This window comes from Aethalodelphis obliquidens, unplaced genomic scaffold (assembly GCF_003676395.1).
Source record: "Aethalodelphis obliquidens isolate GAN/ISIS:26980383/991018 unplaced genomic scaffold, ASM367639v1 scaffold31, whole genome shotgun sequence".
Classification (NCBI taxonomy): domain Eukaryota; kingdom Metazoa; phylum Chordata; class Mammalia; order Artiodactyla; family Delphinidae; genus Aethalodelphis; species Aethalodelphis obliquidens.
In genome coordinates, this window is record NW_020837975.1 from 11,266,857 (window position 1) to 11,282,219 (window position 15,363).

A 15,363-nucleotide genomic window follows, 5' to 3' on the forward strand; every position below is an offset into this window, starting at 1 on the left:
CCTAAAAGGTGCCCAGGCCCTCTTACGATATCACCCTGTTGGTTTAGTGATTGCATTATTAATGTATGAAGTGGGCCCATCGTTGTTGTGGGCAGTAAACTGCATGGGGACCAAGAGCGCCCAGTGTGGACTCAGAGACCTGGTTCAAGTCCTAGTTTCAACACTTACTAGCCTGTGACCTTGGGCAAGTCACTGAATCCCCTTCATCTGGAAAAGGCACTGCGCTCTTAGGACTGTTGTGAGGATGAGGAGACGTGCACATAAACCAGGGCACAGAGATAGTTCAGCCACTGGTAGCTGTTTTCATCACCAACCGTTACTGCTGCGATGAGTTAGTCGTGGTTCTAGAAAGCTCCGAGTAGGACCCTGAGGAGCTGGGACATAGGGGGTGAATTGTCCCTGGTCAATTGGTCCCAATTGACTGGTCCCAGAGAGGAGGGGCGTCCCAAGAAAGCTGCACTGACCGCAAACCTCCCCTCCTTTAACCTTCCCAAGGGTTCTGGATGGGTTGTTGTTCAGCTGGGCGTGGGCTTCCCACACCAGGTCAGCCTGTATTACCTTCCCCGTCTGCTTGCAGGCTCCACTTTGTACTCACCTAGAGCTACTTGCTGCACGTGCCGCTGGGTGATTTCTTCCTTTAGGCGACCTGTCAAAGACACAAAGGAAACCACGGGTGAGTCTCCAGTGGGCTGGAGGAAGACGTGGCCTAGGAAGCAGGTGGCGAGCTAAAAAAATTAGGTAGAGTATGAAAGACCAAGCAAGCATAGCCCTGCAGGCCCTGGATGTGTGGAACAAGAGGCTGCAAAGGCTGGGGCCCTGGCGTATCAATATAACCACACATTTCACCTTTGGACTCTCTGTGGGTTCAGTTATCTTAGTATGTCACTCATAATCTTTGCTAGGGCTACAGTCTCTTAAACAGTTCTATGTGTCTATTATTAATGAAAGGGGAGGCAGGATTTGATCTTTTAATAATTTATAGGATCCCTTTTAAATCCACTTCTTTCTTTTAAGCTATAAGAAACTGTGTCAAAAAATATGGTGGTTTTAGTTGATGATAACCTTAATATGAACACGACAGTTGATCATTTGGTAGGAAACACATCTAATTCCACGTTGCACCAATAAAGGTCTAGTGTGTAGATCAAGGGAGGTGAGAGCACCGCCGTACTCTGCAGTGGTCAGACCACAGTTGGTTATCTGTTCTAGGAGCTACTTTTTGTAAGGAACATTAGTAAAATAGAAAATACTTAGAAGATGGTAACTGGGATGGTGAGGGCTCGGAAACCACGCCATGTGAGAAATGGTTAAGGTGACTGGAGATGTTTAGACAGGAAAAAAAAATATTTGGAGTTATGGAGACAATGGCTGTCTTTAAAAATCTAAACACTGTTATATGGATGGGAGACCAGATTTATTTTTGTCCTACTGCTGAGGGTAAAAGTCAAGTCGAATGAAGGCAGACTTGGGGCTCAATACAAGGAAGAAACAGCTCACAGCGAGGACTGTCTCCACGTGGATTAAGTTGTCTCAAAATGGACTAAATCTCCTGGCAGAGCAGTGAGCCCCTTCCTGAAAACGCTCAAGCAGAAGCCGGGCAGCCATCTGTTGGGTTGTTAGATGGAGAATTCCTGCCCTGGGTAGGAGCTGGGACCAAATGACCTCCAGGCTTCCTCCATCTCTGAAACTCCGTGATGCCGTGCTTGAGGCATGGCTGCAACAGCAGCCCTGGGGTTAGTTTATGTCCAAGCGTTCAGCACACTTGTTAAAATGTCAGCGCTGTCTGTATTGCACGTCCCATTGGGGAGATGTGATCAGACCACTGGGGGATTCTGAGAAAGCCTGGGAACTTCCTTGCTTCCTTTCCTCATATACAGTTCATTCTATGCCTCAAAGGCTACACCTGAACTGAGTTTCCAGTGAAGCAGTCACAGGAGACCTTGTCACTCCCCAAAAGTTCTAGGGCACTCCTAGAATATTATGACTGGGAGGGATGGCAGAGGTCATTCAGTTTAATTTCCCACAAAATTTAGGAGTCCCTTCTACAGAATGAAATGGTCATTTCACCTCTGACTTATATGTACCCCAGCTGTTCCACTGGTTCAACTGTATATAAGGAATTGCTGATGTGCTATTGACACCTGATTCCTTGGAATTTTCCTATTTGGACCTGGTGTGTTCTCTGGAACAGCACAGAAAAAGGATCCTCTCTCATGAGCAGTGAGACCCCTTTACACATCTGAGGGTGCTATGGTTTCTCACTTAGATGTGTCCTCTCTGGGTTAAACATCCCCAGTTCTTTCAGCTCCACCTTGGAAGACATCGTCTCCTGGTGTGTCACTGTGCAGGTCTGCCCTGCCTTCCACGTGTCCCCCCTGGAGAGAACTACGCACAGAGAGGGAGCCAATGACTGGGTGGAAGCAATCATTGCACCCTAATTCCAAGTGGGGGCGAGTGAGAACTTAGGGAATGTGTTGGAAGGGGGTGAGGAGGCGGAAACCTAGCCCATGGATGAGTACTGGATGAGCCTGGAGCCACCAGGACCTGAAACCCAGCCCAGACATGGCCAGAGGTGGGCTCTCTTCCCCACGTGACCCTAGTGTCTGCACCAGCAGAGTCAACGAGTTGGGGGCACAGGGGTGGTGCTGGGCTGAGCCTCCAGTCTGCCTCAAACATTGCTGACTTGATTTTTAAAGAAGCACGGCACACACGGTCTTCAAATAAAAGGAGACCGTGCTGCGGCGAATGCAGTTTCGAGGAGGTCATCGAGGGCTTTCTCACGCCCACAGTATGGAGCACCGATGCTGCTGTGGTGCCTGGCTGGTTTCCTGGGTATCTGGCGCAGGTGGCACGAGCCTCTAACGTGCCTGGGTACCACCCTCCTAATGAGACTGGACAGTGACCTGCTCCTTTAGAGCCCATACGGGCTGCCTGCCCCCTTGGAAACTACCTCCCCGACAACAAGCCTCCCCGCCAAAGAGTGTCCTCGACGGCTGGCCTCCCTGACCATGCGACTCCCCAGCTATGCGCCTCCCACAGGTGCTCAGCCTAGTGTGTTGTGGCTTCCCCTGTTCCTACCAGAGTGACCAGGCTCCCCTTCCAAAGCCCTGGGGAGGCTATTTTGGAATGACAGGGTGAAATATTCTCCACAGATCCAGCCTGGGAAATACTGCTCATGAAAATAAAGAGGCGGGGTTTTGCCACCAGGACTGAGAGTTCTATAAACTGCACAAACGTAGATATCTATTCCCAGAACAATGAGCCCTCCCTTGGGGTCATGAGGTGGGTCATTAAAATGCCGCAACTTGATAAAGGTAGGTGGAAAATCTGTTTAGTGATGCTCAATTCCGGCCAGTTGGCTAACACCTCCCACCACATGGCATTTTTTGCTTTTGAGAGCTTCCCAAACAAGCTTCTAAAAATAGCCTTATGGCTGATACCTAATTGCATTTTCCAACAGGGCCATTCTTCATGTGAAGGTAACAGTCTCTGTAATCGGCTGGATCTTGCAGCTCCATAGGTCTTGGCAGAAGAAGGAGTTGAGGGGGATTGCAGAATTCACTCAGCATGCAGCTCGCTGTCATTAGCACGGTGATAAATCTGCTACTTTTGGCCTGGGTTCCTGGACACATCCCTGTCCCGAGGTATGGAAAAGAGATGAAACGGAAACAGAGAACTCCCAGCCCGAGGCAGGAGATGGTCTGGGAGGGAAGCCGGGGAGGGGAGGAGCGCTCTGCTTGTAGGAGAATGGTGGTAATTTGTAATTTTGCCTCCGGTAACTTACAACAGTATACGCTGGAAACACCTTCTCTCGCTTTTGGATTCATTACTTGACAAGAGTGGAGGTGGCAGCAAGGGGTGCAGGGGTACGCTGAGCTCCAGAAGAGAGGCATGACCTTTAAAAACACCTGCGAGCAGGGTACGTGCCAAGTGGTGGTTCATAGGAGAGGTATTATCATCATGCAGAAGCAAAACTCATTCTTTTAGAGTGATACTCAGTTTTCTGGATAAAACAATTTTCCTCAAGCTTCACACTGTATTTTGCACGCGTGTTAGCTTGAAATCGTTCACCAAGTGAAAGCTGTTTAGCTGGTCCAGGACAGAGCCCTTCACTCATTCTCCCTCGGTACAGCTGTTGCAAGCTGTTTGTGCAGCTCCCACGATGCGGTGCCTTATCGAGAATGTTGATGTTCCTGTCAAGCAGTACCTATTTACTGTTCCTCCACCCTGTGTTAAGCACTGTGTTCTAAGTGCTATGGAACCTACAAACTAATAGAAGACTCCATCCTAGTTCAAGAAAGTTAGCATGATATGGGGGATGGCAGACAGGTGGCCTGCATGCTTTTCCTTTAAAAAGCTGAACCCACGGTTGACCTTGTCCTTCCATCCTGGATGGTTTGCTTTCCTGCTGAGTCTGAGTTTGGCTCTTCAACCCAGTACTTTGGGCAGCGATAAGCAGTCACTTGGAGTTGGACTTTGAGATGAAGCAGACCTCTTTGCCGTTCTGATTTTACTAGAAAGTAATTACAGATGTGTAGGTAGAGAGAAGTAAGTTCAAATCCCAGCTCTGCTACTTCCTAGTAGGGCAGGTTACTGAACATCTCTAAGCCTCAATTTTAGCATTTGAAAAATAGGAATAATAATCTAACTGTGATAATACCTGCTTTACTGGGTGGATCAAGAGATAACGTACCAGCATCTGTGACACATGACACTAACTTTAGGCATCAAGGTACTTTCAGACATACTGGAAGGATACTATGTTCATAAGATGACAGGCCCTGAAGGGCAAAGGGCTAAATGTCGATCAGTGCTAGAGGGAAGTTCAGAGGAGGAAAAGGTGGGTTAGTGGCACTAGGAAAGGCAACATTACTAAAGGTGAGACTTGAGTAGGTTCCGAAAAGTGCAGGGGGTTAAGGGGGCCGTTGGGAAAGGCCCAGAGAGCTGGGCCCTTAAAATCAGGCACATTCGTCTCCTCCTTGCTAATAAATATTTCCAGTCACAGAGAGCTGTTGGAGCAAGATGGTGGAGGAGGTCAGGTATACATTGGTTTGGGGCAGGGGTTGGAAGGAGGGCTTGAATGGGGGAGTAAGGCTGGGGGGAGACCGAGTTCTAATCATACTAGAGTCCAGGATCCTAGGTAATAATTACCAAGGGCTTTGGACCCAGGTAAAAATCTCTTCTTCCATTTGACTATACTACTATGGTATCCCGGGAAAATCCAATGAATATAAACTTCAGTAGCAGGATTGGGGTGTGGGGAGAACACACAGAATGTTTCCTGCCTGAGGGGCCTCTTTGAAAGGGAAGGTCTAGTTAGTGGTTCTGAATTTGGAGCATCGGTTGTGGCTGTGACGTAGAAGCCAGTTTCCCTGTGCTCTAAATAGAGGACTGTGATTACCAAAGGCTGGATTCCCTAAGCTGTTTGTAAGGCTATCTGGGAAAAGAATGGGCCTAGCATAAATTAAGCGTGCGATCCTTAGATGAATTTTCAAGAAACGAGTACATAAATCATTTGAAGCCTTAAAATCAGGCACATTCATCTCCTTGCTAATAAATATTTCATCAGGCTTTATCTAAACTTGTTTGTGTAATCTGAGTATCTATTGAGGCAAGAACCACCTCTTCCCACCACAGCAATGGCGGGTAAAATTAAAAAAGAGAATATCGAGAAGACTTTGCTGGGTTAGATTACAAGACGTATTTCTGAACACCAGGAGCAGGACAGAGATGCAAAATGGAAAGTGGAGCTTAAGCCTTCAGCCTCGGGGCTCCGGTCCAGAGGCAGGAAGGAGGTTGAAAGTGCAAGACATGGTTGCAAGCTGCAGGGTGGGGAGAGACTCCCTGCCACCCAGCCTGTGAGTGAAAGGGGACGGAGGAAAACAAGTGCTGCCTGCTGTTGCCTGGGGCTTGGGTCACGCCCACTGCAAGCCCAAGGTGGAAGAAAGGGCAAACTCAGCCTCTCTGCTTGCTGAGCCGAGCCGCCCACTGACTCTGACCAGGTCAGCCACAGCCCTGTCCCAATAATGCCGGGAACAGTTGCTCCAAATTGTCCTTCTTGGAGCTGCTTTTGTACTGGGGGCCTGGAGGGTCTGTCAGACGGAGAGGGATGAGCACAAAGGGACAGGGAGAAAGAGAAAGAAAGAAAATGGTTTTCATTAAAAACGAACCTGTCCACCAAAATGTCAAAGTATATGAATAAATCTAATGCTAGAAAAAGAAAGCAAAACCTATGGTTGGGACCTGAATTTGTTATAGATGAAAAAGTAGTTTTCTGGACAGGCAGAAAAAGACATTTATTGATACAGAAGCACAGAGGGCTGAATGAGCCATACTCTTCAGTTTACTGCACACCATCCTTGGCAGTCTGGGCAAAGCTGTGTGCGTGCGCTCCTGTGCCCTGCTTCTTCTAACAGGCACACGTTCTAACTGGTTCGATGCATACCCTTTTATTGTATGTAATCTTACATCTGTGTTATAAGTTTTCTGTGCAATTTGTAAGCTATGGAAGTAATACCGTGCCACAGAGCTCATTCTGTTTCCTACTTATCAGCACAGTGTTTTTGACATCTACCAGTTTTGCTATATGTGCATCTAGTTCTCAGTTTATAACTGCTACATACATTCCATATTGTGTACCCCCAAATTTTACTTCCCTTTCCTGAGGCTGGAGCAACTAGATTGCCCCCCATTCCCACTAACAGAAATAGCGCTGTGATGACCATCCTTGAACATGTAGTCTGGTAAGTCTGTGAGAAAAGTCCTTTGTTGGGTCTCAGCAGATCAGTATATTGAATTTGAGGCACTGTTCTCCATCAAGACTGTGCCAGTCTACACTCCCAAGACGGACTTCAAAATAAGCATGTTGAGAATACCCAAAGAGATGAATGCAGGCATAAGATTTCTTTAAAAGGAATAAGAAATCATGCAGCAAATAGGTATAAATGAAATAAGAATAGGTGGATAGGAAAGAAATTTTGAAATGAAAACTAGAATCACTGAAACGAACAAACAAAAGATAGAAGGAATAAGGGACTAAACACCAGATTGGACATATTTTAAGGGTGAATTAGTGAACTGGAAGCTAATATAGAAAAACTCATCCCAAACACAGCACAGAAAGCAAGAGGTAAAAATGGCAAGAGCAGTTAAGAGTCACAGAGAAGAGATTGAGAGGTTTCATCATTTGCCTGATAAGAGTCCTAGAAGAAAGGAATGAGGCAATGGTGAAGAAGCAATATTTGAAGAGATAGCAGTTGAGATTTTCCAGAATTGAAAAAAACATAAGCCCTTGGATTGACAGTGCACTCTGAGCATTGAGCAGGATAAATAAAAATAAATCTACCCCTGGACATATCATAGTGAAACTGTATAACTTCAGGAGAAAAGAGCCACTATTATCAGCTTCCAGGGGACCTGCAAAGACCAACTTAGACAACAGCCCCGGCCCCAGTGACAGCAATAGGTCCTGGAGACAATGGAGGGAAATAACTGTCAACCTGAATTTTATACACAGTCCAACTATCATTCATAGGTGAGGACACAAAAAAGTCATTTCCCAGGCTTCCCTGGTGGCGCAGTGGTTAAGAATCCGCCTGCCAATGCAGGGGACACAGGTTGGTGCCCTGGTCCGGGAAGATCCCACATGCCGCGGAGCAACTAAGCCCGTGTGCCACAACTATTGAGCCTGTGCTCTAGAGCCTGCAAGCCACAACTACTGAAGCCCACATGCCACAACTACTGAGCCTGCGCTCTAGAGCCCGCGAGCCACAACTACTGAAGCCTGCGCACCTAGAGCCCCTGCTCCGCAACAAGAGAAGCCACCACAATGAGAAGCCCGCGCACTACAATGAAGAGTAGCCCCCGCTCGCCGCAACTAGAGAAAGCCCACACACAGCAACGAAGACCCAACACAGCCAAAAATATATAAATAAAATAAATAAATTTATTAAAAAAAAAGTCATTTCCCATCATAAGAGGACTAAGCTTTCACCACCACTCCCCCGCCCCCATCTCCGAAAGGACTCACTGAGAGGTAGCCAAGCAAGAGAGCATGGACTCTGGAGCCAGGCTCCCTGGTCAGCAGACCAGCCGGGCCACTTGCTGGGCAAATTCGGGTAAGTTATGAATGTCAGTGTGCCTCAGTTTCCTCATCTGCAAAACAGGGATAATGACAGTATCTGTTGAGAGGACCGAATTAGGTCACATACGTAAAGTGCTTGGAAGAGTGCATGGCGTATAATAAGAACTATATAAGTGTAAGTCATTATTATGATGATCAGCAAGAAGAAAAAACACAGAGAAATATGGAGGATAAAGAAACAATGATGAACATAAAAAAGTAGAGTACTTAAGTAAAAATATTTAAGTAGCTACCATAAACACCTGTGTGTGTGTGTGTGTGCATGTATGTGTGAAAACTAAAGCTTTAAGCAGTAATAACACTGGAGCTAAGGTGAGAGACCGTCCAACAGGGACTTAAAGCAAGCTACAGCCCTGGATGTGGGTGGAGGAGGATGGATTTGGAATAACTACAGACATTGTTACACTTACTTTTTAACTCTAGAAGAATAGAAATATGTAGTATAGCAGCCAAATCAATAGAGAATAAAAAAAAAATGCAGGGGAGAGGATTGCAGAGAGGGAATGCCAACATATTAAGAATTCAACACGGCAGGAAAGGAGAAAAGAAGCGAAGAAGACTGAGAAAAAAAAGGGCATAAATAATCCTGTTTGGTCAAACAATGGCAAGAGCCTTCCATATATGTGTATGTGTATAATTGTGTGTGTGTGTGTGTGTGTGTGTGTGTGAGCACACGCACACCCATATACACGCTTATATGAGTGTGGAGGTGATGTGAATGGGAATCTACAAAGCTGTTACAATGGGTTAGCTGCGATGGAAGTGGTGTGGTGAATGAAATGGGTAAGGAGGTGAGAGCCAAGCAAGATGAAAACAAAATCACACATCAGTAAGCGTGTATGATTTATGGTTTATGTAAAAATATATTTGTGTATATTTATAAAATGCTTCCCGGAGAGGGAAATGTGATGCTACTGTAGCATGCTGAAAATTGTGCTCGGGCACCTGCCACACGTGCCCACACAACCTGGGCATCAATGATAGGCTGGGGGTGATGGGGAGTGTTTCAGTTTATTTGTCAGACCTCTGTTTTTGCTCAGGAACATGATTGAGAAGGGGGGAGGATGGAGGATGGAGAGTCACAGGGAGCCCAGAACAGCAGCAGCAACCCAAGAGCTGTCCACTGGCCTGGGCTGGGGGAAGCATGTGGTACGTCTCCAGCCCTCCCTAGGTGCAGAAGAAGACAAGTCCTTCCTGGGTTCCCTAGAGACAAAGGTCCAGTGACAGAGCACAGAGTGGGAGACCGGAAATGGTCTAAATGCTGGGCAAATGTTTTTTTAAGCCTTCTCATTCCAAAATGTTATTTCAGTTCTCCAGAATTCAAGCTTCTCCTTCCATTTAATATCATATTTGGTAACATTATTAAGTCACACAGAGAGGAAAACGCAGCTCATTCTGAAAATATCAATAATTTTAAGAAAAAACATATTGTAACTTGCTTTGATTCCCCTCATGGGGCTTTTCACCAGGACACCCCATCACCTTGGTCCTCCCTTGTAGAAGAGGATGTGCCCTGTAATTGATGAGCATTTCAGCTCGGGATGAAAGCACCAGACAGCAGTCTGGGCTACTTTCTTATCTCTAGGATGGTATATGATAGTATTTTGGAGGACGCTCTCATTTATAAAATATGACCAAATTATACCATGTCTGGGAGACCCAATTCTTTTCCTATGGGATATTCATTCTGGTTACCCAAGTAATCATAATAATCATACAAGATTAGCACATTCTGTCTGAAGCTTAGGCATTTGGCTATTGTATACGCTTAATTAAGCTAAGGAGCTTATTGATATCACTATTCCAGTATGTGATAATATTCCATAAACATATTCAGAGAATTAAGTAAATAAGTGCATTTGTTAAAAGCTCAAACAAATATGCAAGTAGGTAAAGCATAAGGAAAATTTTCAGCTCAGCAACCAGCATGAATTGTTACATACTAAACATCTCAGGGAGCTGAGGATTCATGACTGTGTTGGCATCCATTCAAAAGATGTTACTTTAGATGTTTGGAAGTTCTTATCTCAGCAAGGGAGGAATATAACTAGCTTCCACGACCTGCCCTGGAGGAGTAGGCATAGATCACAATCCTTCTTTCCGTCTGAAGACATGGCTCTGGTTGCCAGGGATGCTATTTGGGGTGAGGGGAGGGCCCGTGCAGCATGGCCTCTGACCTCCATCCCTGAAGCCCCAGGGGTAGTAGCACAGGACACTCTCAGAGGTGCCTGGGCACATTCAAGGCTCCCCTGCTCCAGGATGGGGGCGCAGGTATATTCCACCTATTCCCAAGGTCCCCTGCTCATGCTGGAGGCTAGTTTGTATGGCCCCCTCACTGACTGTGGAGGTAGAGGGCAGGGTTCACCTAAGGAATATAAAATACCCCCCCAAGCACTAAGATGTTTGATTTGGCAATGTACGTAGTTTTTAGATGGATTAACATGAAACTAGTGAGTTTTATATTGCTCTTTGATATAAATAATAAACTCTCTCACTCCAAGATAAAGCTTGGTTCTATTCACTTAGTTTTAAAAATTAGCTAGTGCTTAAAAAAAAGTCAATGGAAAGAAACATGCCCCAGCTAAGGTTCACTGCTGGTCAGACTGCCAGCTGGCACGTGAAATCACTGCCTTACACGGAGTGCTTCTTGATGTGGGAATTGTTCTCCGTCTGAAGAGGCTGGAGATTAGGGGAAACGTGTCAGTGAGTTTGTAAATAAAAGACGAAATCATACGGAAATGGTTTCAGCTTCCAGGTTCAAAAGTCATTGTTTATGTGCTGCTACACCTGTTGCTTCTTTCTCGTGCAATGGGCCAAGCCCTCTAATCCACGAGGGCTCCTGTGCTCTGTCTCTGCAGTCACGGGGCTGGGGGCAGGGGGCTGGGATCTACTGGTGCACCTGGGGAGAATCACCCAGGGGAGCCAATGGGGGCTGAGCTTAAGGGAAGGAGCCGGTGGGAAGACTAGGAAATGGTGGTGGAAGTGGGAAGCCAGAGAAGGGTGGTTGGCCTTCTGAGAGCACTGAACAGCGGTGAAGACTCATTCGGTAGGAGGGCCGTGGAAGCTGGCAGGAGAAATGGCAGCGGGAACCCTGGGCCTGGAAGAGTGGAAGGAACACGGGCTTTGGGAGGACGCGAGTTGGGATTGCCAGTGACTACCTGTGAGTGACCTTGGGCCACTTCATCCCTTTGAGTTTCAATTTCTTCACTAAAATTGGGTGATAACACCACTCTGGTAGGGGTGCTACAAGAATTAGACAAGATATACATCAACCACCCAGCACAGTGCCTGGCACATCGTAGGGGCGCAAAGTGGGGTAGCATTGGTGGTGGTAATAGTAAAAGTAATTATTATGGGGGGGTTGAATTACAAATAATACTGTATGGAGGACAGGAGAAAACAAACTCACCGCAATTGTTTCTAAGGCCTTGGCTATGTTCACATATGATAAGATATCTGCATTTTCCCCCGTTCCCTTTCCTGAAAGCCATCTAAGGTCTTAATTAACTCGTTTCCTTGGGCCCAGTGGACTGAATGGAGGTGCTCTATCCCCCAGTGGGCGCAATGTCCCTGTAACAGTCCCAACTCAGGGCTTCGGCAGACACTGAGTCCAACTCCAACTTTTTACAAATGTAGGACCGCACGGACTACACCCCTGCCTTTGGATCGGTTACTCAGCCTCAAGTTCACCATCACTTTCATTAGTAACGGGGTCTTTCATATTCCTTTATGATGGTAAATACGATTGATTTCTGCAAGTGTAACTAAATGACTTTTAATAAGCTTGCTTGAAGTGGTGGTGGTAATGGCTCTATTTTCAGAGCCTGAGATGATTCCTACCCTCATCCTTCTATTTTGTTTAATTTTCCAGAAAATAGCACTAGAGCTCTTTCTCCTGAGGTTTCTGTGGTGGCTGAATATTCCCAGCAAGGAGAGGGGTAGGGGAGCGGCTAAGAGGGAATTGCCGGCCATTTTGCAGAGGATGCTCTTTAGCAAGAATGTGGTTCCCCTCCCTGAACTTGAACTCTGCCTTCATGAAGTTCTAGTGTACACGTCTCTATTTCTGTACAGATTTCAGTCCCAGTAGTTAAAAGCTGGTCATTTTGGGGATAAGTTAGGACTAGTTGGGGATAGTTAGGACTAGAAAAAGAGGCAAAGCAGATCACAAAACCAGGATGGAGGCTTTTGCGGCAAAGCTTTGGGAGAGATGAAGGAAGCGGAAGGGGGAGTCCCCCCCCAGCCTGAGAACTACACTTCTTCATTCATCAGGAGGGCGAGGAAGGGGACGCGGGTAAGAACACGTGTAAGTACGGCTGACGGCGCCGGGTTTGGTGCTGCGTCTCAGCGGAGTCAGCAACTCCGGGTGAGAACATCGGAAAGCGGGGTGAACACTCGGAGGGAAGGAAACAGGCACAGAGAAGGAACTGCCGTCATACACAAAAGCGGAAATAATTGACCAGCTTCATGCTGAGACTTTAGGGGAGAGAGATCCCGAAGTTTTTTCAGTGTATAAGGAATGGTGAGTGGAAGTCAAATATGCAGAACCCATCGCGACAGACTGAAGATGAATTAGGTGTCGCGCGTTCTAGCGTACTCGCTTTAGTGTTTTGTTTTGGTGAATATAAAAATGTTTGCAGGGCCTTTCAGGGGTTTACTCACAAACTCAGTCTCATTTTTCACAAAAAGCCTTAATCCTTAATTATGACTCTTCCTATCACAGGATATTCAAATCCCTCGTGGCTGGGGATAGATGAATAACTGTACTCTATAAATTAGAAGACACGACAGTGCACATCTCAGGGCACAGCAACTGATGCGAATCCTCATTTCAGCAGAAGCTACTTTCCTTTCAGCTCATGGAGTATATTGGTGGTCAGCTGCTTCAACAGCCCAACGGGTGCCAGGAGGCGGGCAGACCTCCACCTTCTTTGAACTGGGGAAGATTAAAACTCTCAGAATTAGGAGCAGCTGCTGCCTTCTATGGGAGAGTCTGAATATTATCTTTGAGGCAAACACAGCTCTGTTTGAGATAATCTAACAACTTTAATGGACCATTTGAGTCTCTGCATGTAAGGTTCAGCTCCACCATTCTTGGGGAAGCTCTACACATGAAATAACCCCAATACAGGTGCTTCACGATGAGAGTCGGGTGTTCCATTTGGTGTTGTGTGTTCAGAAACACAGATTGGATGTTTCTTTAGCAGAACTATGTGCTTGTACAGCTAGCGAATTTTTTTTTTTTTTCTATATCTCCATGGAGATTGTCTCACACCTAAAAGGTAGTGTTTGTGTTTGGCCAACGTGATGGTTACTTTTATGGGTCGACTTGGCTAGGGTCTGGTGCTCAGATGTTTGGCCAAACAACTAGATGTTGCTTTTAGATGTGATTAAGATTTACATCAGCAGACTTTGAATAAAGCAGACTCTTCTCCAGGATGTAGATGGGCCTCACCCAACCAGTTGAAGGCTTTAAGAGAAAAAAGATAAGCTACTCTCTGAAGCATCAGTGCACACACCTGCTGTTGCTTTTGATTCTGGAAGGCATGTAGCTTCAATTTGTAACAAAATATTTGTAGTCTTCAATAAACTGTGGTATTTCTTTAAAAAAAAAAAATGGGGCTTTCCATTAGCCTCAAGCCTTTGGCAAAGTCTTGTAAAAGTCTGCCCGGCCCAGTGTGGGGCGGTAGCCAGGGGAGCAGGGTCCCTGAGGCTGGAGCAGTGGCCACCAGCAGTGCCACCGTCAGAGGGCGGGGGGCCCAGCAAACGGCAGCCCCTGCAGTGTAGAGGAAGACGAAGCCAGGGGAGGAACCTCAGGCACGCGCTCCAGAGCCGTCAGGAGGCAGCCCCTGGAGACCCTCATGGGAACAGTCTGGGGACTTTTTTCGAGACAAGTGGATGAATATGTAGCAGTAAAGCCAGCAGGGACGCTGGCCATAATCATTTGGGAATAAAAAGGAGGCTGGTGAGGCCAGGGATGTGTGAGACTCCTGGGGAGCAGCCTCCTCTAAGGCTGTGCCCGTCCAGGGACAGGAATGGTGGCTTCTAAGGGCGGGCAAGAGGCAAGGAGCCATGCAAACTGGAAAAGGATGGCCTTCTCTCAAACGCGGCCTGGATGCTCATCCGAACTCACAAACTGCTGAAGAAACAGAATCTGCTTAAATCTGTTCTTTTCACCCTTCTCAAAAACATCAAAAGCTAATATTTTGCAGACAGCTCTAGGCTGGCCATGCTGGCCCGGCCTCATGGGGTCCAACACAAACACACCTGATCTAGATTTGGCCGGCATCAGGAGGCCCAAGAAGCGGCCAAGGAATTAGGAGAGGAATCTGAGGACTGTTTCTCATCCCGAAAGGCCTCCACTTGAAATAGCTCTTGCTTTGGAGGAGCTGAGTGAGCGTGTGCAGAGGAGGGGGAGTGGGGATGTGGGGAGAAGCGTATGAATCCATCCGGGTTCAGGTAAAAGGATTTTGACGCTGACCTGTCACTGGAAACAGATCTGACTCCTTCTTCACGGCGATGAGTATTTGTACTCTTTTCTCTTCACAGTCAAGGGTATCAGTGAAGAGTGACGATGTGTGACATATGGGTTCCGTGGGGACTTTGCTCTGGGCCTCAGAATGTTGTCTGCTGGAGACAACAGGCTGGAGGTAATGACCTTCCATACCACAGAATCGTAGAAATCTATTTTTCGCGGATTACGTGGCAGCAGACTAAAGTCAGTGATCCTTCGTGGGCTGTTATTTTAGCCATGAGGGGGCATTCGGTGGAGTTGGTGGTTTTCACCTGGATCTTAGGAAATCACCAACAGTGCTCCTCCAATGGATGGATGACATCTTCCTGCATGATGTCACACATGACATAAGATCTTGCGCACACAGCAGGAAACGAACAACTAAGTATCTGGATGGCAAACAGAGCACCCCTGATTCCTAAGAGTGTGACATTACCAGTATTGACATCGTGGCATCTGGGAAGCTGTGGAAGGGCTCCGAGGCCTGCCTGTGGCTCCTCCACTCTCTTTCATTCTCTCAGATCCAGCCTGCATAACCCCGCTCCCAGTTTTCTCTGTCTTCCCTTCACCCTTTGAGTTATGGTGACCCCTAAGTTAGTGAGGTGTCTTCCAGAAGCAGACCCTAGTACAAGTAGCTTATTTGGGAAGTGATCCCTGGACAAACTGATAAGAAAGTGGGGAAGTGAGACACAGAGAGAAAGTGGCCAGT

At 46.8% G+C, this 15,363-nt stretch overlaps 1 protein-coding gene across 1 annotated transcript in view; it reads right to left on the reverse strand.

Annotated features, from left to right (window-relative positions):
* Nucleotides 1–15,363, reverse strand: part of KIF6 (kinesin family member 6) — a 387,990-nt gene that overhangs the window by 39,844 nt on the left and 332,783 nt on the right. Inside the window, exon 16 of the mRNA XM_027127150.1 lies at nt 596–646. Within this exon, the coding sequence (XP_026982951.1) occupies nt 596–646 (51 nt within the window). The remainder of the gene's footprint in view (nt 1–595; nt 647–15,363) is intronic.